General features: G+C 42.6%; 1 protein-coding gene across 5 annotated transcripts in view; it reads right to left on the bottom strand.

Moving 5' to 3' along the window:
- The window catches only part of RHBDD1 (rhomboid domain containing 1), a 71,164-nt gene continuing 43,571 nt past the window's right edge, over positions 1–27,593 (bottom strand). For 3 of the 5 annotated variants that reach the window (XM_075937585.1, XM_075937586.1, XM_075937587.1), the window contains one exon: positions 3,390–6,439. In XM_075937585.1, coding sequence (XP_075793700.1) covers positions 5,811–6,439 — 629 coding nt within the window. In that variant the 3' untranslated portion in view covers positions 3,390–5,810. Of the gene's footprint in view, positions 3,067–3,389; positions 6,440–25,779; positions 25,850–27,593 lie in introns of those variants that run through there. The other 2 variants (XR_003088724.2, XM_014571942.3) reach the window with 2 other exon arrangements.

Genomic DNA, 27,593 nt, shown 5'->3' with positions numbered 1-27,593 from the left:
TGAAATGTAAAAAAAAGTATTTATTTCCATTTCATAGTAAGGAAATATGAAAAAGACTGTATATTTAACAAGCTGTACTTATTGCTGACAATATTATCATCCATGAATATTTCATGACAATGGTGCTTATGAAGGCAGTAAAAAGAAATACAATAAAAAGGACCCAAGTGCATGAGATTTCCATGAAAATGCAGTTTTGTTTCAAGACAGCATAGGGTATCTCTAGCACTTAAAGACCTTGTGCTAGATTTCTAAACCAACATTACCAAATACATGCTATAAAAAGTGTGTGGGAGGGGGTTGGCTTTGTTAAAAAATTTTCATTTTACTAAATAATTTTCATTTTACTAAAAATACCAAGACACAGTCATTCTTTTACAATATATTTTCTAATATCAGTGACCGCTTTAAATAACGAAATTATGGAGCATCCTGACTACGACCCACTAAATTGGAAACTACACACCACAGTAATGAGGTCTGTTCTGGAGAAGATAGCGCTCCAATTAAGGATAAAAAGTATGCACAAATATTCAAATGTGCAATTTTACTTGCTTTGTTACATATAATCAATGAAGAAGGCTGGGAATCATTATTTAAATAAGTTGATTTTTCTAACACGAATATCAGCCACTCTAGTTTGTGGCTAGTATGCCCACTGTATACAAAGCACAGATAGCTAACAAGAAAAAGTCTTTATACTTACTGTGAAATCATGAAGGGGATTGAGAAAATGGGCCTTCACAATACAATTTTTTCCTGTATTTAGGGCCTTCCAGAAAGCATTGTGCTTAATGAGTACAAACAATGTATATGTAAGTGACCATATACATATGCACTTTATATACAGTATATTAAAACACACATGAAATTGCATTATAGCTAACATTTCTAGTTCTGTGCACTTGAAAAGCCAACATTTGGCATGCCCATTTTCATGCTTCTCCATGGCATGAAATGGACAAGAAAGGAAAGCAACAAAGCAGCAGATGATGGGAAGTAGCCTGTGCAAACAAAAGATACAGTGCATTCATGAAAATCAGAGGGTATACATATGTATTTACTGTGCATCAATTAATTTAACTTTCTTCTCTTTTATTATTAAAATACATAAAGATATAACAACATATCCAGGTTAAAACTACACAGAGAGTTAGAAGAGTCAAGATTTCATAAGGCAGAGATCACTACTGACCCTGTTAAGTTCCTGTAAATAATCTATACAAGAAATTTTCAACACTAACTCAAATCAGTGCTCAGCGATGCGAATAGTTCCACACCACAGGATAGCAATGAATGTTTCATATGGTAACACTTGTTAAGGACTGAAAAGACCAAAACAGACAAAGCTTCCCTATTTGAGCATTTCATTGCTCAAACTTTTTTTTTTAAATACAATTTTTCAGAATGCCAACAGACAAAAAAAACAAACAAACCCACATCTGATTTTATTAATATTAGCATATTGCTACTGTGTGTGAACAATGACATTTTTCTTTGTTTTTGTACTTGCAAACTAACTGAAAGACAGCTCTCTATAGTATAAAGCAAATATCAAGTTATGAATGAGCTGCCATAGGTGTACTAGTGTGGGAACAGAGCGCACAAACTTTTGTCCTGAGTAAACTCCAGGTAGGACAGCTATTTTATCGTTAGCTGTGCTGAGGAGCCAGAGAGGCAGCTAATGCTGCCAGCAAGCTCCAGTTGTCCAACAGGTTTCAGGAAGGTGGTGTGGGCGTGGTGTTCTCCTGACCTGTTGCTCTAGAACTATGCTGATTGCATCTCTGTCATGATGAATCAAATGAGGGTGCCTATTGTGCTTTCCTTCTCTCTAACACAGCTCGCTTTCTTACAAGCTATAACCAAGCTCCAAATGGGCCAGTGTTTCCATCACAAGAAACATTCTGATTTTTAAAAGTTTATGAAAAATATTTGCATGACAGAGTTCTTATTGCCTACTGAATACAAAATATTCTTTAAAAAGGAAATAGGTAAGTCAACAACATAGAAACGTTTTGGATTCCAACTCATGGCCCTTCCCTTGAAAATGTTTTAGTTTTGTTTAAATATAATTTCTCCCCTCCCCCCCCCGTGCACAGACACACACTTCCTGCAGCAAAATATATATGAAAGTACAATAACACCACAAAAGGAAGAACTTTAAAGAGTTAAGGCTGCAATATTACAATGACCATATTGGACACTGGAAGTCTCAAGATAGTGTGAAATGTTACAAATAAATTTTATTTTATACATATCTTAGGCAGAATAGGATGATTTGAGGCAGGGGCGATCAAATTTTGCAACATGAAAGGTGGTAGCGGCAACTGGTCAGGATTAGTAGGGCTGTACCTAATTTATATATAGTTTGCAAAACCATGTTGAAACTACTAACTCAGGCTCAACTAGGCACAGTCACTGTAATGACATATTAAAATTACCATTCTACTCACCGATCCAAAAAGATTACTCCTCACAGGCAAAGAGAAGAATTTTGCCAGGATTATCTACAGACTTTAAAAATCAAAACCACACACACTAATATAGTATCTGCCCCCCCTTTTTTTTCAATAGATGAAGAGAAATAGTTTGTTAACTGAGTCTAACAGCAGACAAAAAAGCAAGGCATTCATAAAGCCTTTGTACAGAAATATCAGAAGTCAGTTGCGACCAGTCACAATCGTCAGCCCACCAGTTTTCTTTCGTATTTTAGGAACAGCAAAATGGAGGGCAGCCACTGATCACATTCTGGCTCTTGGTCACTTGTTTTAAGCCTAGATTTTCAGATATACGTTGCAAAATCCTTGGCACGCTTTGCTGTTAAATTGTGCAGCCAATCATAAATAGTTCTGAACCAAAGTAGAAACTTTATAAATGAACAGATCTGCAAATGTTTTGGCATCTTTGAAGAGCACTTTACATATTTTCAATAGACAACTGTGCAATTTCACCATCTCTCAAATCTATTAAGTCTCTGTCTTCTCATTTCCTCTTCTGATAGCTGTTCAGATGGAAACCAAAAACCATATGGGCGCCTCTCACTGCTATGAGTTCCTGCACTAAAACCTGTAAGACAAAATCAAAAAGCAAATGTAGATCATTTTTATCCTCTGCTGAGTGCATAATCATGCACATCCTATGATACAGTTATAAATGTAATAGTAAGGCTGTGAACATTAAATATTTTTTGTTTACTATTGTAATAAAAATAATGTTACTGGTTTTAGCATATACCAAGAAGGTTTTAATTCAGACAATCAAATAATTTGCAATGTATATCTGAAATAATTTGATATAACTCATCCTTTGATTAATACACTGACTAGTAAAGGATAGAACCTGAATCATAAACTGCAGTGGAAAAAATAACCATGTCATGTTTATTAAAAAAAAAAAAAAAAAAAAAAAAAGGAACTATGTAGAATTAAAAAAATTACAGAAACAGCAGTTATCATAACTGAGACCATACTGGTTCTCGAAAAAATCAGCTTAGATGGGGCTCGAGTAATTCTTATAGCCCCAGCGTGGGCTCGTCAGCCTTGGTTCTCAATACTCCATCAGATGTCAGTAAAGACTCCGTACTCCCTACCGCTACTCCCGAATCTCTTGACCCAGAGCAAAGGATCTCTACGTCACCCAAAACCCGAGACCCTGCACCTCACTGCATGGATGCTTGTTGGTTTAACAGTTTCGAATAACTCTGTTCTCAGCGAGTCAAGAAGGTGCTGATGCATAGCAGGAAAGAGTCTACGCGAGCTACTTATATAGCGAAGTGGTCCAGATTCCATGCATGGTGTGCAGCTAATAGCCTTGATCCCTGTTCCACAACTTTACCGCGTATATTGGAGTACATCTTGCAACTCCATGATGAAGGATTGGCAATAGCTTCTCTACTGGTGCATTTGGCAACTATTAATGCTTTTCATCACATAGACGATTCTTCCTCCATATTCGCGCACCCTACTACAAAAAGATTCCTAAAGGGACTCTCAAACCTTAATCCGCCCCGAAGACCTCCTCCCACCCTCGTGGAATTTGGATCTAGTATTGCAAACTCTATCTCAGCCTCCCTTTGAGCCTCTAGCCACTATCCCGCTACGCATACTTACCACCAAGCTTCTGTTTCTCCTAGCCCTTACTTCAGCTCGTAGGGTTAGTGAGATAGCAGCGTTTATGGCTTCCCCTCCTTATACAATATTCTCTAAGGACTCAGTTACGTTGAGAGCTCACCCAGCGTTTATTCCGAAGGTGTCATCTGAATTTCATATTAACAAACCAGTGGTTCTACCATGCTTCTTCCCTAAACCTCATGCCTCACCGCAAGAAGCAATATGGCATATGCTGGATGTGAGGAGAGCCATGGCTTTCTATATTGATAGGACACGGGACTTTAGGAAGACGGACCGTTTAATAGTGTCGTTGGCAGACCGTTCTAGAGGCCAACCGCTGACCTCTCAGCGTATCTCGAGACTTATTGTTTCATGCATATCTATGTGCCATTCTTTACGGGGGAAATCCCTGCCGTATCCTCCAAAAGCTCACTCCACCAGGGCGGTCTCCACTACTACAGCCTTCCTGAAGGGAGTCCCGTTCCAGGACATTTGTAGGGCAGCAACGTAGTCTTCTAATGTCACTTTTATGAAACATTATGCTATAGCTGACCATTTTGCTTCGGATTCTTCGGTGGCTACAGCAGTACTTAGCTGTACTTAATCATTTAAAAAAAAACTTTTTTTTGAGTTCGGAGCGCTCCGGACTCTTTGGTTACTGCTCCGGAGTCACCTAGAGTGGAGCACCCACGGGGCCACTCGAAGAAGAAAAAGAAGTTACTCACCCTATGAAGTAACGATTGTTCTTCGAGATGTGCCCCGTGGGTGCTCCACGACCCGCCCTTCCTCCCCGCTCCGAATCTCTTTATCTCTTTCAGTTGAGCGGATGAGAGGAACTGGCGGTTGCCAGCCTGCGTGCGGCTGATCAAAGGCGCGAACGGCGCTTTGAAGGAGCGCGCATGCGCGGGCTGGTGGGACACGGCTATGAAAATTATTCGAGCCGCGGCGCCGGGACGGGACCCGACACCTAGAGTGGAGCACCCACGGGGCCACTCGAAGAAGAACTCATTGTGATTTGTCAAACTTTAATCTGTGTAACTCTCAGAAATTTATTGTAAACTGCAACTTTGTAATCTTTGTAACTCTCAGCCACCTTGCTTGTAACTTTCTCTAAGCTGCATTCTCCCTTGAGTGAATGGAGAAAGAGTGTGAGAGTGTGTTTGAAGAAGGCTTGGAACAGTGGAGCACATTTCAATGAGTCATCACAGTCTGGGCATGTTCCCTGATGACAAGGTGAATGAGTCACAGGGGCCATTCAGACCCAATAGAAGAAGGAGAAGGAGCACATGTGAGACACACTCTTTCCTTCCCCTGCTCCTGAGAAACTCCTCTCCAGTGTCTCTCCTCCTGACCTGCTTCCCCAGCCACGATGAGCAGACAGACCCTCTAGGATCCACATGCCTTGGCTCCTTCTGCAACCCATATGTCTGTGTAAGTGTGTGAGTGCCTGAGAGAGTTCTGAAACAAAATACAGAAACATGGAGCACTTTAAAGACTAACAAGATGGTTTATTAGATGATGAGCTTTCGTGGGCAAGACCCACTTCCTCAGATCAAATAGTGGAAGAAAATAGTCACAACCATATATACCAAAGGATACAATTAAAAAAAATGAACACATATGAAAAGGACAAATCACATTTCAGAACAGAAGGGAGATGGGGGAAGGGGAGAGAAGGTAAATGCCTGTGAGCTAATGATATTAGAGGTGATAATTGGGGAAGCTATCTTTGTAATGGGTAAGATAACTAGAGTCTTTGTTAAGACCCCGGCGTAATGTGTCAAATTTTAGCATGGATAACAGTTCAGAGGATTCCCTTTCAAGTGCAGTTTTAAAAGGCTTTTGAAGCAGGATGCAGGTAATTAAGTTGCTGAGACAATGTCCTTTCTGGCTGAAGTGGCAAGAAACTGTTTTTTCTTTGTGATCCTGTCTAATATCTGTTTTGTGGGCACTGATCCTTTGGCGAAGTGTCTGAGATGTTTGTCCAATGTACATAGCAGACGGACACTTTCGGCACATGATAGCATAGATTATATTTCTGGATGCGCAGGAATATGTGTTCTTGATCTTATAACTCACTTGGTTAGGCCCAATAATGGTATCAGCAGAGTGAATATGTGGACAAAGCTGGCAACGGGGTTTGTTGCAAGGGAAGGTACCAGGGTTGGTATTAGTGTGGTATGTCCTGTGGTTGTTGGTAAGAATCATCTTGAGGTTAGGTGGTTGTCTACAGGAGACTATGGGTCGGTCTCCCAGAGCCTCTTGGAGTTTAGCATCCTGTTCTATCTTCTTTAAACCTCTGGTGGCTGCTTTCTCCTCTTTAGTTTTACCTAGTGGAAATAAACCCATACTAGTGTAACCCTGGGTGGTCTCCAGTGAGAATATTTTTGGCGTAACAGGTCACAAACAAAACCCTCTGCACCCCTTTCCCAGAGCAAAACCCACCCCCCTGTTTCCCCTCTATCCCAGGACACAACTAACACACTCTCCTCCCTCACAGACCCTGCACCACCTCCTCCTCCTGCAACCCAATACCCTACCCTGAGCTTGTTTCTGTATCCAACCTTTGTCCAGACCTTACACTCCCTCCATCAATATTATAGAAAAGTGCAGCTTTTGACCACTTACCACATTCTTGCAGTGGCCCCCATCAAAAACTACTGCACACCCTTGAACTAGGTAGACTTCCAAAATTTGCACTCACAAAGCAGATGAGAAAAAAAACCCTTACTAGTTGTTGAGCAATCCCACTGCATTACTGTTCATTAAAGATGTGTATTTTTAATATGGCAATTACTCTTTGGAAAGCCCAGAACGTCACATTTTTCAGCATCCTTGTTTTATACAGTAACATTTAAACTGTTAAACTATATAAAAGTCCTCAACAATTACTTTTGGCAAAGCAAGTATTTTAAACTTTCAGTTAATACTACAGTCCAAAATGTGGTGACCCATACCAGATGCACATGTAACTCCATCTTTAGTTGGCAGCAAGCAAATTCAGAAATAAATGACACGTGGCAGTTCAGCTACAGAGACTCAGAGTGAGTAAATTAATCTGAGCAGAGACAGAACAGGCTAAAGGTAGCTATCTCCATAGAGAGAAAGAATCTCCCCCTCACCACCAACTAAAGAACTCAGAGCATAAACATTCCAAGTCACATAATAAGGATAGCAAGACAAAATCTGATAGGCTGCGCCTATGACATCAACTGCCTCTATGCTAAGAATCTTTGCGGGGTCGGGGGGAGAGGAGAGATTGGCTTCTGAATCTAGATTCATACATTATTAATAATAAGAACATTAGCTCTAAAGGTTATAGAATAGTTGAGTCAAATTGTATATATATTTATAATATTAGTATTTATTAACTTTTCATCTCATTATCATGTTTTAATAGCAATAGTGAATATGAAAAACCAAAAAACAATTAGTGTAATATACATATAGTGGGGCTCATTTTCAGATGTGTGCTTGTGGGAAGGGTACTTAGAAACCTTAAATACCGGGGGCTCGTTTGCATAGTACTCTGACGGTCTGTTTACTGTGCAGTAAGGCATACCTAGTGACCTCGGACTCAGTTATGTTCTAATTTATAGTAACAACAGGACCTTAATAATGGACAAGCTTACAATTCCATGCAAAGACTGGAAAATACAAAAGGATTTTTTTCCTTCTAAATATCTCAAACTCTTAGGAAATGCTGCCAAGCCTAACTAGCTGTTCAGGCACCAGTGGTTAACTATAATAACATGGGATATGCGCAAAAAAGCAGAAATAGTTGAAGAATGTTTTAATTCACATTAACATGCAGCAAATAAATTATAATGTGCATTGTTACAGTTTAACCCCAACATGCGCTTGCACCTCACTGATATTTCAGATGCAGAAACACAATATTTTCAGACAGAAGCAAAACTAAGTCATATTTAAGAAACATTGAACACAAACACTGCGACTTGTCAATTACTCTTTACTTCTCCTGTTAGCACACACCAACCATTTCGGAACAACATGCCACTCTAATTAAGAGCCAATTAAGTATTCCTGTGATTAAATATTGCCATCTGCTTTTTCAATAAATTCCCTTAGAAACACAATATTCTTTCTCTTAATGTGAAAAAGTCATCTTCACTACCCAAGAGCCATGGAACACCTCCTACGTTGTACCTTCCCTCTACCTTCCTGTCAAATTGAAACTGACTGGGAGAAGTTAAGACTACAACAAACCAGTTGTGATGTTACAGTGTCCATTCTGGGTCTGGCCTAACTCCTTCCACCAAATGACCCCACCTTAATTAGAGGGGGAGCCCAATAGGTTCTGGTGCATGGTCAGGAACCCTAAGCCATGGGTGTAGAAAGTAAAGTTGTAGTCATCCTAACTAACATACAGAGGTGAAAGTGGCCATGTATAGACATTATTAAAGATAAAAGAGGTTACTCACACTGTGCAGTAACTGGTGTTCTTGGAGAGGGGTGTCCCTTTGAGCACTCCACTATGGGTGTCTCGGCACCCTTGCACTTATAAATCGAAACTTTTTAGCAGCAGTATCCCGGGTGCTGATGCGCATGCGCGCTGCTGCAGCAAGTGTGCTGGCACATGCGAATCGTCAATTGTCCCCTGTTCTTTCTTTACCATGGAGAGACATTAAGACTCAAGAAGAGGGGATGAAGGAGAGTCGTGGAGCACCCACAGGCACACCCATCTTGAAGAACACCAGTTACAGTACAAGGTGAGTAACCTCTTTTTTTCTTCTTCGAGGAACATCCCCGTGGGCACTCCACTGTAGGTGACTATGGAGCAGTGCCCTGAGAATCTGGAAGGAGGAGCTTTGGATGTGTATTGTGAGTGGCAAATAGAACTGCCACTCCAAATTTAGTGTATTGAGAAACACAGCGGCATAATGTTCTGTGAAGGTAAGTACTGAACCTCCTGTTGTGGCCCTACAAATGTCAGTGATAGGGATATTCTGCAGATAGACTGCAGAGGTAGCTATTGCTCTGGTGGAGTTAGCTTGTATTTGATCTGGTAGTGGTAATTTATTGATTGAGTAACACATATTGATGCAATTAACTAGCCATTTAGAGAGTCGTTGTTTGGTAATGGTTTAACCTTCGGAACAATCTGCTATGGATAGAAATAGTCTAGGAGAATGTCTAAATTGCTTTGTTCTTTCTAGGTAGAAGACAATGGCACAAGGGACATCTAAGGAATGGAGACAAGCAGCATAGGCATCTGGATGAGGCTTCAGGCCAGTAAGTAAAATGGCTCATTAATGCGGAACTGCAAAACCACTTTGGGAAGAAATTTTGGGTGTGGTCTTTGTCCTGAAGCACATTTTGTCCTTATAAAATACTGTGAAAGGAGGGTAGAGGCCACGAGTGCAGTGAGCTCACTAATTCTTCTTGCTGTGGTGATGGTCATGACAAAAGCAACTCATCAAGAGATGCAAAAGCAAACAAGTCTCCATTGGTTGAAAGGTGTGACCAGTCAAGCTTGTAAGGACAAGGCTCAGATCCCAGAAGGGTGGAATTTCCCTAGACCCGTGGTCCCCAACATGGTGCCCGCGGGCGCCATGGCGCCCGCGGGGGCATTTCCATGCGCCCGCCAGGTGCTCGGGGGGAGGGGGTGAAGCGCCGGCCCCGGGCGCACGGCGCTTGTGGGGGAGGGGGTAGCGGCGGCCCCGGGTGCGCGGCTATGGGGGGGCCCCGGGCGCGTGGCTATGGGGGGGCCCCGGCCCCAGGCGCGTGGCTATGGGGGGCCCCGGGCGCGTGGCTATGGGGGGGGCCCCCCGGCCCCGGGCATGCGGCTATGGGGGGGGGCCACCCCCGGGCGTGCAAGTGTCCCCACCCCCTGGCGCCCGGCGGGCGAACGGCTATGCCCCCTGGTGCCCGACAACCTCAAAAGGTTGGGGACCACTGCCCTAGACAAAGGGAACACATTGAGCCTTTTAACAAACCTTGTCATAGTCAGTGAGCAAAGACTGTGTCCCCCTATATTTGGGAATACTCGCTTTAAAACTGCCACCAAACGAACCTTAACTGATGAGTTTGAGAAGCTCTGCTTTTTCAAGGAAAACAAGTAGTTTAGCACCTTTGATAATGGTGCTGAGCAAGGTGATAGTGAATTGTGAGAGGCCCAAAGAATGAAACATTGCCATTTTTGAGCATAGGTTGGTTTTCCTGGTGCTTGATTTGTGACTGCTTATGATTAAGTGTTGGACTTTTCCCAAGTAGGTAGAGTTGGACATGATCAGCCTGGAAGGAGCCAGTCCTTGAGGAATAACCTCTGGATGTCTAGGTGGAGAATTCAGCCCTTGTCCTGTGATAGGAGGTTCAGGACTTGTGGAAGACAAAGTGGGGGAGCCATGGACATATGCGACAGGTAAGGAAACCAGGTTTGCCTGGGCAATGCCAGTGTTACTAACATGACTTTGGCCCTGTCCTGTTTTATTTTCTGAATGACTTTGTTGAGTAGTGAACAATAGGGCGTTGCATAGGGAGTTCTTGCCCCGACCCGCCCTGGAACGGTAATTGGGTATTTCACATTGTGAAATGTGAACAAGTCTATTTCTGGAAAGCCCCATTTCTGGAATACAGAATGCAAGACTTGTGGGTGGATCTCCCACTTGTATTTCCGAAGAAAGTTTCTACTCAGATGGTCTGCTATCATGTTTTGTTTTCTTGGGAGCAGACTGCTGAAATGCTCACGTGATACTCAATGCACCAGCACCAGAGAGCTGTGGTCTCCTTGCAAAGACGGTAAGATCTAGCTCCTCCATGCCAGTTTATATAAAACATGCAAGCCATGTTGTCCAGAAGTATTCTTACTGATTTACTGCAAATTAGAGGACGGAAATATTCGCATGCTTGTCTGACTGCTCGGAGCTCCAGAATATTGATGTGGAGTGCTGACTCTGGTGAAGATCATCTTCCCTGAATGTTGTGTATCTGCAGATGTCAAGCCATCCTTTTAGAGAAGCACCCGTGGTTCTTGTGATGGATGGGGGGGTGTGTTGGAATTGCACTCCCTTGCAAAGGTTGTTGAGCTGCAACCACCAATGTAGGGATTCTTTTACCATTTTTGGAGACCTCAAGATCTTGTGCAGATGGTGCTGTGTGGCCAAAAACAGGTGCAGAGCTATGCTTGAAGGCAATGCATATGCAACCAGGTATATGGCGCCACATAAGTTGCAGATGACATGTAGCTGAACAGCTGTAGGCATTGTCTGGCCGACACCATAGGAATGTTGATAATGGTTTGAGCTAATAAAGCTAGTGATTGGAAATGTTGAAGTGAAAGCCTGGCTTGTGCTTGGATATAATCCAATGTCCCGCCTTTGTATTCCAACTCTTAAGTAGGAATCAGGTGGGACTTTCATGTGTTTATTTATAGGCACAGACTGTTGAACAAGCTGATAGTTCTTGCTGTGGATTCCGTTGCTAGTTGGGCTGTCGGAGCTACTATGAGGCAGTTGCCCAGGTATGGGAAGATTATTATTCCTGATCTTAAATGCATTATTGTTACCACAAGAACCTTTGAAAAAACCCTTGGGGCTGAGGCACATCCGAAGGAAAGGACATGGTTTTGGTAGTGATGGTCTTTTAGGGTGAATCTGAGAAACTTACTGCGCAATGCCTGTCTACTAGTTGTTGGTGGGATGCAACTGACTGATCCAGAGGCTGCCTCCTCTTCTGCTGTCTCTGATGCCATCTTAAGTTGTATCCTCTCTGTTTGGAGGTGTACAAGGATGATCTAGCCTGAAGAGTATAAAAGCAATTCTGCTTCTTCTTATGCTAAGGGATGTACATGCATAAGGTTTTCAATGCAGCCCTAGAATCTTTGAGGGTGTGTAGACATGCATATGTCAATGTAGAGAATGGTTTTTAACTTTCAAAGGGAAGATCCTCAACTGTATTTTGCACTTCCCTAGGAAAACCTAAGAGGTGTGTCAGGAGGTCTTGTGCATCACAACAGATGTCACCAAAGAATGGGATGCTGTGTCAGTCAAATCCAAGGAGGCTTGCAATGCCTCCTTGGCTATGAGTGACCCCCCTCCGCAAAACTGGATTTCAAGGGGACCTTGTGATCCTCTGGGAGGTGTTAATTTTGTTGAAATGGTTGTACTGTATTTTGATAGGAGGCCTGAATAAGTAGCAATCCTAAATTGCAAGGATATGGATGAGTAGGCCTTTGTCCCAATATATACAGTCTCTTCCAGTCATTGTCATAGAGTGTTGACTTGAAGTGGGTCTGTCTGCTCCTGGTGTGAACGGCTTCAACTACAAGGGAGTTAGGGGCTGGGTGAATAAACAGGAACTCTGCCCCTTTGGCTGGCACATAATATTTCTTATCAGCCCTTTTTGATGCCGGAGATATACAGACTGGAGTCTACCAGATGATCCTAGCTGGATCCAGGATGGCTTTGTTTATGGGGAAGGTTATCTTGGATGAGGAGGAGACATGAAGGGTATCTGTGAGATCATACTGGACTTCAAGAACTTCCACTAGGGAGATGTCCAGCAAATCCACAACCCTTTTAAGTCCTGGAAGGACTTGAAGTCCTTCCCATATGTTGGTGGTAGGGGCATTATTGACTTGTCAGGAGAACAGGAAGACAGGTGAGAAAGGGGGAGAGTGTCCGCCTCTTGGGTCTTCCCCTGAGGTCATCTATGTCTTACTGAGTGGTGTCAGATCTCGTCGATACTTGAGGTTTTGGAGCCACTAGCTGTGGTTTATGTTGTGAGATCAGCAGCCTGAGAGGCTGCTATCTAGACTCTAAAGAGCGCCCAAGGATCCCATCCTTTCCAAGACTGAGGAAAAGGTATGGGCAGAAACCATGGGAAGGGCTGCCACATCTTCCCTTGGCTCTGTTGTTGTTGTTGCAGATGTGCAGAGGGTTTGGGTCAAAAGTGGTATGAAGGGAGGGAGAGAAAGAGAGAGAGAGTTCTTAATTTTCATCCTCATTAGAAAAGGGTGGAGCTGAGCTAGAGGGGGTGGCAAGCCTGCTTGGTCCCTCAAGTGTAGGAGTGGCGTTGGTGCCAAAGAGGGAGTCCATGGTACCTATGTGACTGCCAACTCTTACTGCATGGTCAACGGGCGTAGTGGTGGAAATAACAGTACCGATGGTGCAGTCATCTTGGTATGTTGTGGCATCAGTATGGATGCATTACTTGATCAAGTCATTGTTGTGGTTGATACTGGAGATGTGTTGGTATGCAGCCCTGGTGCCATCTTAGACGGGGTCTGTACCGACAGATCTGAGTGGCCGCTAATACTAGTGTGCTCTAATAGTTTTGGTGCTGATACATTTGGTGCCAATGGTGCAGAGGCAGCCTTTTTTGGTTTTAAAGTTGAGACCATGGGGTGTTCTTCCTTAGATGGCACCACCCATCAGGACATGTTCACACCGGACATGCCCGAAACCTGCTTATTCCCTGAAGCCTGTGCCATTGGTGCCAAGGAAGGCTTCTGTTGAGGAGATACATTTTCATAGGCCTTTCGGTGGTTAGAGAGGATGTATGCTTCCTCTTTGACATCTTCTTAGCTGGAGGCTCCTGCAGTACTGTTGTCTCTTGGTCCAAAAGTGCTGTGGAAGACGTTTGCGGTGGAAAGACTTGTGATACTGATACAGACGCTGGTCTCACTGTCTTCTCCATTATTAGATGCTTGAGCTGCAGATCCCTGGCCTTGAGGGACCTGGAGGATAGCTTTTTACAATGATGACATTTCTGTGGGCAGTGATCCTGCCCCAAACAACAGATGCATTGAGCATGCCCATCTGATACAGAAAAGGACAGTCTGCAGGTAAGGCATCTCTTGAAACCCAGTGTAACTACACAACTAACCGGGAAAAAGGGGATAAGGAAAAAATATATATATATTTTTTTATGAAAATAGGAAGTAAAGGCACCCAAACTAACTTAAGGAAATGCAAACTAGAAAGGACTACATGAAAAACAATTTAACCTGCAACAAACAACTGGAGTGCTGCTGGGTTCCAACCACTTCTGAGGCTGTTGAGAAGGAACTGGGGACGGCTGATGAGGAGGAGGTTACTCACCTCGATAGTAATTGACATTCTTCGAGATGAATGTCTCTGTGGGTGCTCCACATTAGGTTGGTGCACCGCCGCTGAGCCTCAGAGCAGAGATTTCATAGCAGTGTTCCTAGGGCTGCGCAGCTGTACACCAGCAGTCACACGCTGTTAGGCTGCAGGCATAACGCATGCGCAAGCCCCCTCCTCAGTTTCTTCTCTATCCCAAAACCATTGCTTGGGAAGGCCAGGATCCCGAAGTAGAGGGGCAGAAGGGGGGGTTGTGGAGCACCCATGGGGACACTCATCGTGAAGAACGTCAGTTACTATCAAGGTGAGTAACCTCCTCTTCTTTGAGAGAGATGTCCCCGTGGGTGCTCCACATTAGGTGACCACAAAGCAATTTCCCTTTAGGGAGGAAGGGACTTTGGATCTGGCAAAAAAGCAGTGGAAAGAAGTGCTAGTTTCAAGTTGGGAAGAGGCCCCTGAGTAAGTGTATAGTGCTTTGCAAATGTGTGATCCGAGGACCACGTGGCAGTTGAGCAGGTATCTCTTATGAGTACTTTATGGAGGAATGCTATCGAGGTACCCATGGCTCTGGTTGAGTGTGCCCTTATGCTCTCTGGAAAGAGCACATCTGACTATACTTTTGTCAAGAAGTAACGGGAGTAGAATCCCTTGCCTCTAAAATGTGTGGGGACTGGTTCAATCACACCAATGTGTAAGAGGTGCTCTTCTTGTTGAAGGAGGATCTCGTGAGAGTTGTCCCTGAAGAGGAATGGGGAAGTGGGTTGGAGAGGAGGTATGGACACAAAGGGAATAAGGCAGCCTTTTTCGATTATCTGCAGCACCCATCTATCAGAGGCTATACATTGCCAGTTGTTGAAGAAACAATCGGTGATAGAAGAGATTTACTTGCGTCGATGGCATTGGAATAGGTGAGAGGCTCTCCAGATCCGCGACCAGATGATCAAATTTGCTTGTTGGACTACTGAGACTATTGAAAATTGGTAGAGGAAGGGCAACGTCATTCGTTTCTGCCTCTGTTCTGCTGAAGGTGGTCTGGTCTATTGTAGTGTTGTGTATATGGAGGGTATCAAGGTTTCAGATAAGACTGATACCTATATCTTGCCTGCTTCTAGGTGCTTGGAGTGGAGAATTTCATTGGTGTTAGCTTCAAACAGCTTCTGGCCATAGAAGGGCAGATTTTCTACTGTAGATTCAATCTCCCTGGGAAATGGAGTGGAGCTAAACCACAATGCCCTTCTCATTACTACCGATGATGCTGTAGAATGTGCAGCCCTGTCAGCAGTGTCTAAAGCAGCCTGAAACGATGTTCTTGAAATCATGTAACCTTTGGATATCAATGCTACGTATTGTTGCCTCTTAGACTCAGGAATGCATGCAACAAAGTCATTGTTTGACGTAATTTCTGGAATCATATTTGCTCATTAAAGCTGCGTGATGCAAAATTGTAAATTAGAAGACGTATATATTTTGCGCCCGAATGCATTGAGCATTTTTCTATCGTGGTATGAAGAAGTAGACCGGTATTGTTGCTGCTTGAATTTTTTTTGTGCAGCCTCCACCACAAGAGAATTAGGTGCTGGGTAAGAAAAAAAGAATTCTGAACCCTTGGGTGAGACATAATATTTCTTATCAGTTCTCTTAGCTGTAGAAGAGATTGATGCCAGAGTTTGCCACAGCGTCTTTGCCAGTTCCATTATTGCTGGATTAATTGGCAATGCTATCTTTGATGGTGTTACTGAGAGCAGTATGTCTGTTAGGTCGTGTTGATTTTCCACAACCTCCTGGAGAGGAATGTTTAATTTCACAGCTACATGTTTAAAAAGGTCTTCGAAATGTGCAGTGTCATCTGAAGTCATTGAAGCTGGGGCCAGAGACCCACTGGACAGGAGGAGTCACTTTGGGACACGAGGAGTCAAGGTCTCCTGTGAGAGTGGGTCCCCTTCCTTTATTTGTTTAGAGGGGGAGTACTGCACTCTGTCTTGCTTCCAGCCCAGCTGGTATTTCTGATAAGATTGCCATTTGTCCCAGTATTGCCAGTATGGGTAAAGCTCAGGTGGAGGTACTCAGGGATTGCCATAATACAGAGGTATATTCCCAAATCTGGGAGAGCAAATACTCCGAGCTGTGTAAGGAGAATTCTCTGGTGAAAAACCCCTAGAGAAGGCATCATCAGATTCGGATGATAATCTTTCCTGAGAGAGTGATCTCTGTGATGTTAACATAGCGGGAGAGCACTCAGGTTGTAAAAATGGTGAGTTAAAAGTGGATGAGACTAATAAGTTTCTGTGCTGAGTGTAGTGCCCAACAGGTGTTGCTGGTTCTGTAGTGGGGGACATGGAGGCTGAGGTGCTGAATCACGCCTCAGTGCCAAGGGCAGTTGTGGCTTATCAGGCGCCTCTGAGGTGAAGCTGAGATGCCTGTTAAAATGGTCTGTGCTGTGCTCTCATGCTGCATCGGCAAGATCATATCATTGCCAGATGGTGCTGCAGCTAATGAGGCAGGCAACTTGAAGCCTGTCCCCTCAATGCGCTATTTAGCGCAAGCGCGCTGTCTGTCTCCGCTTGGGACTCCAGAGACGCCAGTGGCATCATATCTGCCGAGGCGTGGTACCACCGCTGCTCTCGGCACCGGCTGTGAGGGGGATGGTAGTTTTGGTGCCTTAGCCCCTTGACATGCTGAGGAGGCTCGCTTTTTGGCGGGATTTATGGATCCCAGCTGGTTGAGTTCCTCGGGCTGTTGGCTGGGATTGGAGGCTGGTGTGAGTTTTCTAATAAAAATAATTTGAGATGGAAGTCTCTGCCTTTCCATGCCTGAGATTTTAGCTTTGTGCAGTGAGGCCATTTCTGAGAGATATGGTGCTCTCCGAAAGTGGAATATGCTCTTTACATGAGGTACAGCATTTAAAGCCAGGTGATCCAGGCATTCTTGCATAAGCAGTCAAAGACTGCAGGGAGGGATTAACTGGGAGAATGTACCAGTCCAGGACAGCGGGCAGCCGTGCTGACTCACTACATGGGTTAAGCGTAATAGGAATTTCTCATTTCTGGGTCAAGACGGGCGACAAACAGCCAGACAGTTCAGCAGCCTTGGCCCTAAGTAAGGGCGGGCAGCAGAGAAACAGATACATCTAGGCTACGTCTAGACTGGCCCCTTCTCCGGAAGAGGCATGCAAAGCAGGCAAGTCAGAATAGGGAAATCCGCGGGGGATTTAAATATCCCCCGCGGGATTTAAATAAACATGGCCGCCGCTTTTTTTCCGGCTTGGGGAAAAGCCGGAAAAGAGCCTCTAGACTGGCGCGATCCTCCGGAATAAAGCCCTTTTCCGGAGGATCTCTTATTCCTACTTGCAAGGGCTTTATTCCGTAGGATCGTGCCAGTCTAGACGCTCTTTTCTGGCTTTTCCCCAAGCCGGAAAAAAAGCGGCGGCCATGTTTATTTAAATCCCGCGGGGGATATTTAAATCCCCCGCGGATTTCCCTATTCTGACTTGTCTGCTTTGCATGCCTCTTCCGGAGAAGGGGCCAGTCTAGACGTAGCCCTATAGTTCAAATGCTAGGGCCCTGGGTCTGGGCGGGGCAACAAACAAACGAAGAAGTCTATAACAGTTTGAGTCTCAGGCCTGTCTGCAGCCTGAGTTGGGGTCAGCTCTCCTAGCTTTGGCGGAGAGCCAACAAGCACAGGGGGTTTCCCCCCTACAAGGGGAACCTGCCACCCAAGTGAAGGAATAGCAGGGGGGGACGCAGGCCCGGCCACTCCACTGCCTCCCAGTTTAGGGCCCTAGCAGTGGCAGCACAGGCAGCCACTCGGTTGGCGGGGATTCAGGCCGCAATGCTTCAATCAGGTCAGCAGGAATCCAGTCTGCAACATGCTGCCCACTTGACCTCCATTTCACCAGCTGGTGTGGGGTCGGCTTTCCCTGGGCCATTTCTTAATACCCCCTGTGGGCCTAGTTCTTGTGATTGCTTCTTCTCAGGGTCCTCTCGGAGTGCCAGCGTTGGCAGGGTGTCCATAGGCTCAGGGGCTGGGTCCTTCCCTAATCCTGGTGAAACAGCCCAGGCTCCGGGGCCTGGTGTGGGCTCTGGTCCCCCCTCAGTGCCTGGCAGGGTTTGGAGTGGCCTTGGCCTGTCTCCAGGGTCAGGCATTGGTCCCGGGGGCCCTATTCAGTCATCCCTCAGGTTTTGTAGCCATCGGGCTTCCCCCCTAGGGAGGCCAGGGAGAGTGTCTGGTCTGCTCACTCGCTGGGAACTTACTGAGCTCTCAAGGCCTGCTCTTATAGTTCTAGCCCTTCCCTTCCGCTTCCTGTGGGAGGAGCTGGGTGGCTCTGGTCCCACCCACCAAGGGGTCTTATGGAGGGCTTACCCTTCCCGGTCAGCAGACGGCCATGCTGACTCACTACAGAGAAAAAGAAGAAAGTACCTTAGACTGATTAAGATTTTTTTCTTTTCTTCTCTTTGTTTTTTGAAACTAATGAATTTAACTGGTTTTAAAAGTATAATCATGTAGAGAATCACGCAAAGAAGCTAGGAAGCACTGCTAAGTACGTCTGTAGCCAGAGGTGGTAGAGAAGGAACTGAGGAATGGGAATGGGGAGTTTGCGCATGCGCGATGCCTGAACCCTAACAGCACGTGACTGCTGGTGCACACCTATGCGGCCCCTGGGACACTGCTATGAAATCTCCACTCTGAGGCTCAGTGGCGGCGCACCAACCTAATGTAGAACACACACTGGGACATCTTCAAAGAAGCATGTGCATCAGCACGCTCGCTATGGCATGAGCAGCACTGTGCATGCATGTTGGCACCCAGGGTACTGCTGCTAAAAAGTTCCGACTATAAGCACGGGGCGCCAAGACACCTACACTGGAGTGCCACAGGGACACTCTTCAAAGAAGAAAAATAATTATTCATCTAAGGAAGCTAAGAATCTTGTGAACCTGAACCTTTCATTTCAGCCATCTAAAAAGCACTACAGATTGTTGAAAGCAGGACACTGATTGGTATACTAAGAGGATGTTTATGCATTCTACAAACTGACTGGAGTTCATCTGAAAAAAAATTATCCAAGATGTGGATGCAAAATGGCAGGCAAGATTTGTATACATGTACTGAGCAAGGAAAGTCAATGATGGCTGTAAATACATCTGACTGGTCATAGACAGTCTTCAGAAGGGTAGCCGAGTTAGTCTGTAACAGGAAAAAACTTTTTAAAACAACAAATAGTCTAATAGCACCTTAGCGACTAACAAAACATGCAGATGGTATCGAGAGCTCTCGTCGGCATAACCCACTTCTAAAGAAGGTAGTGTCTTCATGAAATGCTACGGAGCCTCTACTTCATCAGTTAAGACTTTATCATTTAAGCACACCTATATTTCTCTAGGTACAGAGGAAATGCTAACGTTAAGGCAGCGAAGAGACGAAGATAAGAAAACCTAGGAGACAGCCATAAAGAGAGGCCATGGATTGGGGGACGTTTGCTCTTGAGGCAAAAGAAAAAAAGTGACAGTAGTCATCCTCAAATATTTTTCTAACTAAAAATACTTACTATAAAATCCACAGTAATATTTACAGAAGGAATAATTTGCATGACAACACTGAAAGGAGTTTGGAAGAAGGTGGGTTAAAAATCCTTGATGTCTGAACTCTGATAATGTTTTTATCAGCATCAAAAAATATTCAAAATCACTTAAATCAGAGAATAAGATGTAATGTAGAAAACTGAACCTTTATGCAGAAATATAATTTGTTGGCACTAAAAGAAGTTGTCAAAACAAAACAAAACCTCAGGAGGTTACCGAGGTCATCAACTTATTCCATTATAATAATAATAATAATAAACTCCATTTGACAAACAGATTTTTCCACTCAAGTTCTTAGTTTGGAAGCGAGTTACTGGCATTTTAAACAGTCATTATATGATCACCTAAAACTCAACGAGACAGACAAAAATACATAGAGCAAGAGAAATTAAGTACCAGTATTTAACCACCAGCCTAAGATGCCCAAGAATGTAAAAGATGATATTTTATATTCAACTCCTATTACCGCTGTTATTTTTGATAATTTAAAGAGAATCTGAAAAAAATGTATTAAAGCCAGTACTCAATCTAATAGATCCAATGGACTTAGGGCCAGATCCTCATAGACCCTCAGCTTCCACAATTCCAAATAATTTCACTGTGTTTGCTCACGCTTAGCACCTCTGTTGATCAGGTTCTTAAACTGACATTCTTAAGCACTCTATTATAGTGCATTTTAGCTTAATAATAATGGCACACGACATACTAATAACCTAAGCATTTCTTTCTTCCAAAAAAAGGAATGAGTCTCCTGCTGTAGTCTTCCATTGGAGGCATAAAAAGAAACAAATATAATTTTGGATAATCCATCACAGCAGTAAATGCAAAGAACTAACAATTATTACCTTCTTCCCCACTCACAAAAATAAATTTTCTTTTTAGTTACAGCTTTCTTCTTTGTAATTCACGTAGAAAGGGCTTTTTGCTTGATTCTCTGACACTTAACTGCTCTCATTTATGTTTTGGACACTTTCTAAAACTATTCAGGTATAGTAACTGATACTGCCCAAAACTGCATCAGAGCAGTCTATGATATTAGAATGAACCCCCATGAAACGCATCTTAAATAGGAATTCAAAAGGTACAACTGAACACTTAGTGAAGCACTCAGGGTTAAGTAATGGAAAGCCCTTCAACCTAGCTGAAGTGTCATATCTAAACTTCATTTGAAATAGATCATTTAAAGCTAAAGGAAGATTGGGCACTGTCATTTCATACACAGACCACTTACAATCAATGAAGGAATAGATTATCTCAATGAAATCACTGACTATTACTTTATCAACAAAGGACAAGTAAATGAGAAACCTGGAAAAAGAGATACGACAACAGAGCCTAGAGGTTTTATATGTTAAATATGTTTCACGTAATAGCTTATATTGTTATATATGCTATTGTATATTATACACAACTTTCCAATTTGTTACAAATGCATGTGCACTGAAGTCACCATGGCAACGTAAAGTTTGAAGGTATTAACAATTGTGCTGTCTTGGATACGAAGTAAAACCACCAAGAACTACAGGCATACCTTACCACAAGGGCTAACTGTAGGCAATTAAACCACCAACCAGCAGGAGCATCTACAGTAGCAATCTAAAACCAAAAACTTGGATCACAATAGTTACACTCACTCAACCACAATGTCTAGCTCCAGAAATGCCTTGTTCATGAACATCAAATTCTAGTCACAGTGATAACTATAAAAAAAGCTGCTATTACTGGGCCAAGAGCAGTTATCTAACCTCATCTTTTGTAAAGAGTTCCACAATGTTAGACTGTATTTTAGAGGGTCTATAACAGTGATAAGCAACCTAGGCTAGTGAGTGTGTCGCATGAGTGGCCTCCATCTCCATGGGATGCAAGACTGTCCTAACCAAGACAGTCTCCAGGAACAGAGTAGTTTTGCTAACTGCTTGCATACATAGAATTTGCAAGGCCTGCTGACTGAACTATAATGACACTTTGAGTGGATTCAAAGGGAGTGTATGATTCTTGCAATCAGCATGTGCCTCACTTCACATGCCCTTGCTTTAAGTGCATATCACTTTAGCAATACTGCTAAAAAAAACTTGGTGGATGGAAATCTGGCAACCCTGCATGTGGGTAACAGAAAACAAAATGTCTGGTGAGCCACACATGTAACTCCAATGGGCCACATGAGGCTCTTGGGACCCAGGTTACCCACCACTGACATCATAGAAAACAGTTAGTCATACTGTAAATGCATAACATAACTGATAATGAAAATTATGCCATTTCTTCCAAGCATGCTACATTGCCTTTGACAATGCTGATTATTTTTACTACAAAATAGGTTTCCTAGAGAACTATGATGCTCCATAGTAGTAAATAATATCACTTCAACCTTATGCAATCACACTGATTGGAGGTGTCTAGAAAACAATTACATTTGGCATCTTCTCATCACCTCTAGGAGTTGAATGGCTGACTGCTGAAGTAGGTTAAGTGCTGATTTGAAATATTAGCTTGATGGCATACTTTGTATTTATCCAGCAGATGGCACCAGAGCCACACACTCAAAACATTCAAGGAAACTAGGACAAATCCTAGACAACAAAGCATTCCGCATAGTAAGCAGAATTAGGGTTATTTTGAAACAGATGGGCTCTACAGAAGCTGCTGCAGTGAATATTATAGAGTTGTTTATTGTCTGACTGGATTGAAACCCAGGGATTATTCACAAGCATCTAGCAGTTTCTGTGTCACATCAGGTTTCATGTGAAGCAGTGTAAAGTTAAAGCCCATTGGAATACATTACATACATATACACACGTAAGTACTAATCCAGTCCTGAATTCAATCGTGCCCTGTACTTTGTAACCCAGTATTTGTTCTGGAAGGATCAGCATTATAACCAGTATTCGAACTCTGTGTAGAGCAGTGAACTAACAGACCCAATTCACTGGACTAAATTTAGGAGTCTCATTTTGTTTTTTTTATTTTTAATCCTTGTATTTGGTGAAAAATGTATACATCCAACATTTTTTTCAGTTTAACAAAATACATGCTGAGCATAAAAAGCTGCCCTTGGAATTGCTGTGCAGTACACTCATGAAGGACCTTACAGGAATACCATGTTTGTAAGGACTTACTAAAAGCTGGAAATCACTTAGCATCCATCTATTGCAGGTGGATATAGGCAACGAAACCTGCACATCAGTTTCCAAAAAAGCGGGTGCGTTCTTTTGGAAGCCCTGTATTCCTCATTTTATAAGACATAAGGGGTCTTCCAAAAGAAGAGGTTTTCCCACATTTGGCCCTGTGTAGACGGGCCAAATGTCAGAAAAGCCTCTTCTGAAAAAAGAATCAGAAAAAGGTATGCAATTTTTTTTGAAAAAGAACTGCACTGTAGATATAGCCTCAGTGTCTAGTCTAGTCTATCTTCTTGTGTTCACTTTATAGCTTTTCATGTGTGGTATTTTTTTACCCGTTTGTATTTTACATTGCAGTCCTTCAAACGGCGCAACTAAATTGTTTAAAAATACAGCTTAAAGTAGAGAAGGGAGAATGCTAGGCAGAAAGCAACTGCAAAAATTAACAGTGCCAACAACAATGTTATATTTCATTAAGGTGGGAAAAAACATCCAAAGAGGGAGACCAAAAAGCTGATTCTAGAAAGAATCCTGAGAAGAACATTGTTTCCTATTGAGAAGCCTGGATAAAGTCCCAACCCTACTGAAGTCAATAAGAGTTTTGACACAGACTTCAACAGGGCCAATATTTTACCCTGTGTCTTAGATAAAGAACTCTTGCCATGAAATCTGAAGAGTAAGAACAGCCTATCTGAGGATGTGGGGTAGCAATGTATGACAGGAAGACGTTCCGCTTGAAAAGATTTGAGTCTTAAAGAATTCCTCTTTTCCTACTGTTTATTCCTTGCTTGAAGTCCTAAATTCAACATTTGTGGCATAACTATTTCCAGCTACCATTGGTGAAAGTCCCAGTCAAGGTTATGATGTTTCGGTCCATTGCTGTGGAATGTACATGACATGAGGTACATAGGGTTATGACCTTCAACAAGGAATGAGCAGCAGAAGCAGACAAACCCGCAAGAGATAAATATTCTATTTTCACAAATATCCTTAACAGTGCAAGAAACCTAAAAAAATTAGAATGCTTTCTAAATAGAATATTTTCCCACTGGTGCCAAGCAGATTTTAAATGCTGTATAAAATATATTTTAAAAAGACATGATATTTGTTACAGAAACAGCAAAGCATATTTTACAATCCAACTAATTTAACATCCAAATCATCATAAAGGAAAGATTTGTAAAACTGTAGGAATGAAACATAACTGTACACAAATCTAATGTGAGTGCTCAGTGTTGGTCTAGTGTTGCTCCCCTTCAAGTACACAGAAGTTTTATTGCATTTGGAAATATCACCCTAAGTTTTCAATATGAAACTTATCTCTTAAGCAGCTTAAGGTTCCTTACCGTGGTTTTATAAAAGTTCGAATTTGTAAAAATTATTGAAATAGATGTACCAATTTATTTAAAAGTATGATTAAGCAACAGCAGTTTAAAGTTTTATCAACTATTTCTCAAACTTATGCTTGGCTTTCATTTACCTCAGATGACAAACTGTATTTCTTACATAACAACAGTTTGATCTGCTAATTATGCTGTAATATCAGGGCATTATTTCAGTGTTTCTGAGTTCACATATTGCTCTTGAGCATGATACAGATCATAAATAATGTATTACACAGCAGTCTCTATAGCCCACACTTGGTCTGGCTAGCTTTTCCAACATAAAACATCAACATTTAAGTAGTTTTATTATAATACCCATACATAACTCTCAGCTTATAAACATCTGAAAAGTAGGGATGTTAAAATTACATTTACTAATCAAGTAGTCAATACAATTTTTATCGACTACTCGATTAGTCAATAGAGGAAAGCAGCTGGCTCAGTCCCAACTTGCGGCAGGACCGAACCCCATTGTGGCTCTGCAATTTAAAAGGCAGTAGGAGTCAGGCAGCCTGTCCTCCCGGCAGGCTCTGCATTTAAAATGTAGTAGGAGCCAAGCAGGCAGGCAGCCTGGCTCAGTTCCTGCTCATGCTGGGTCTGGGACCAAACGCCACTGTGGCTCCGTAATTTAAAAGGTAGTAGGAGCCAGGGAGCAGCAGCGGGGGGCAGGTGCCACCGTGGAGTCAGTGCTTGGGGGAAACTGGCTTTTAAGCCGGCTTTCCCCAGCACCAACTCCTACTTCCCCCAACCTCTTGCTGCCTCAGTATCAGGTGGCAGATGGGGGAGGAGGGGGAACAGAATGTGAGTAGTCGACTTGACTACTTGATAAGCCTAGGCTTATCAGGTAATTGACTATTCATTTATATCCCTAATGAAAACATAGCTTTTTTCATGAAAATCTACCCATTTCTAACACACAAAGTATGAAGAGGAAATTTTTTAAAAAATATACAAATTAAGGTTAGAAGGACCCCTTCCTACCATTTAGGCTGTGAAGAGAAAGGTCATGAGGCCTTAAATGACTACCTGAGGATTCCTCCAGTGCAGGAACAATGTCCAAGGGATACAGAGGCTCTGCTTTTCCCCCTCCTTTTCCCAGTTGCCTCTCACAGAGCGACATGTTTCAGGAGAGTAGGGGGCACTACTGCACACTAGTGATCCATGTTCACTAGAATGCCACTTAGAGCAATAGGCAGATAGGTGCAACTGACAGAAACCTTAATGCTTTTCTAAACTGGGAGCCAAATGGCCCAAGGATTGGAAAAATCACAAAGGTAACAAACAACTCTCTTTTTTCTTTCCACCTTCACTCCTGTATTCTGTACAGTTAAGCCATACCAAAGGATATGGCCCTTATCATTTAAATCATATTGCCTTGTCTAGCTGATTTTGCTTCCATCTCTCTCTCACAAAGTATCACTTACAGCAGTTTGTACTGTCATTTCCAACATTCTACATGAAACTTCTGCAATTCAAGATTGAAAGATGATAGAGGCTGATGCAAAGGAGAATAGAAAGCTTACCTAGATAGTGGACCATACTTTGGAATGTCTGACAGCTGACAACTCAAGTTGGCAGGAAATTAATCCTAGTCTAAAGCAGGCAGAAAAAGTAACATGTAATGAGTTCAGATATAGCTAGATTCTTATACAGAAAGTAAGTGAGAAATACTCAACAAAGAATACATTTAAAAAGTGAGAAAAATCCAGAACATGCAAAACACTTGAAAGTAAAAATAAATATATTGAATATTAGATTTTTTTTTTTAAAGAAATAGCTCATCTATAATGCTGTTTTTTTGGTTTTTTGTTTTTTAAAATTCTGGTTGTGCAGGTCCCTGTTCTTGCAATGTTTGTGCCCTTAAATATACTAGGTCAAACACAGGGGAAAACAGTCTAAACTGGCATTGTTTCTTTGGGAAAAGTTCAATGCAGAATTTTTAGCCATGTTTAGAATTAACTAGAGTATTTTAGAGATGATTTGTGGAACCCTACAAATATCCACTTATATCCGTAGGTATCTCCAGCTCATTTTTGTGGATATAGATGCAGATGTGAATACAAATTTTATTCCTACAACCCTACAAATTTGCAGATATTCACTTTAACGTGGATATCTGTGGATCATTTTTGTGGATACAAACTTTGTACCCATGCAGGGCTCTAATCATTTAGTCCTTCCCCAATAAATGTAGAGCTGAGAGTGTAAGCCATTCAGCCACTATCTGAACATATCATTGCACAGAAGAAAGGACTAAACTTCTCTCTCAGAGTTTACTTAATACCGTGCAGCAATATGGTCAAGATCTATAATGACATGTTCTTTATACAATGGTAGTAAGCATTCAGTGAAAATTTCATCACTGAGAGTAACAGAACATTTATGTGAAGTTAGTCTCTTCAGCCTTCCTACACCATAACTCATCTAAAGAAACCCTCTATCTAAGGCAAAATGGATCTATATTAATAGCAGATGCAGAAAGAGGAGATGATATCTCCTGGAAGACTTGGGGAATTAACCACCATAACTTGGAATCCAAGACACACTCAGGGTATGGACAACAGGGACTGAATATTGTTCTGTTAAACAGACAAGCAATCTAGAGCACCTTTTGGAATGTAAATATAGACTTTTCTGGAAGAGAACAGCTTCTGGAGGAGGACTGAATTCCTTGAGAGGAAAGAGTTTTAGCTAGAGCTCTGAAAAATGCTAGTGAAGATAAGGCACAGTAGGTTTTTCTGTCAAGGTAAACCCCAGGTTGGAGTTACAAAGTTTACCTAGCCTAATTACACTGAGAATAAAGTGTCTTGAATGTCTTTTCTCCACTAGGGTTTTATATCAACTAGCTATCTCAATGTAAAAATCACATTTACCCCCTAGTGAAGAGATAGCTTAGATTTAAGACAACATGTGACATGCAAAAAAACACCCAAATGGGGTGGGGAAGAGTTGAATGATGAGCTTAACAAAAGGTACAGAGAATTTAACAGAGAAACAGAACAAAAACACTTCTCTAAATATTACTGAAGGCTTCAGCTGCTCCCTGTTTGAGCAACAGAGGGCACCATTTTTTCCTGCATGTTCCCATGAGAGGAATCCTAAAAGGGGATATTGAAGGGTTTGGAGAAGCAGTATAGGAATGGCATTAAACAGCTCTCGCCCTAACCCACCAATCTAAATAATAAATGAAATATGGTTCCCCCAAAGAACAGTAAGAGTAGACGTCCACCAGAAGAATTGGTAAAAGGCTCTCATGCATCCCATCAAAGATGTTGCCTTGCAGTGGATATTGTAAATGGGCCAGAAGATGTACAGGAGGCTGCCTAATATAGCCGCC

This window comes from Pelodiscus sinensis, chromosome 10 (genome assembly GCF_049634645.1).
Source record: "Pelodiscus sinensis isolate JC-2024 chromosome 10, ASM4963464v1, whole genome shotgun sequence".
Lineage (NCBI taxonomy): Eukaryota > Metazoa > Chordata > Testudines > Trionychidae > Pelodiscus > Pelodiscus sinensis.
The sequence above is the reverse complement of the archived record's forward strand: the minus strand, read 5'-3'. Positions and strand labels throughout refer to the sequence as shown.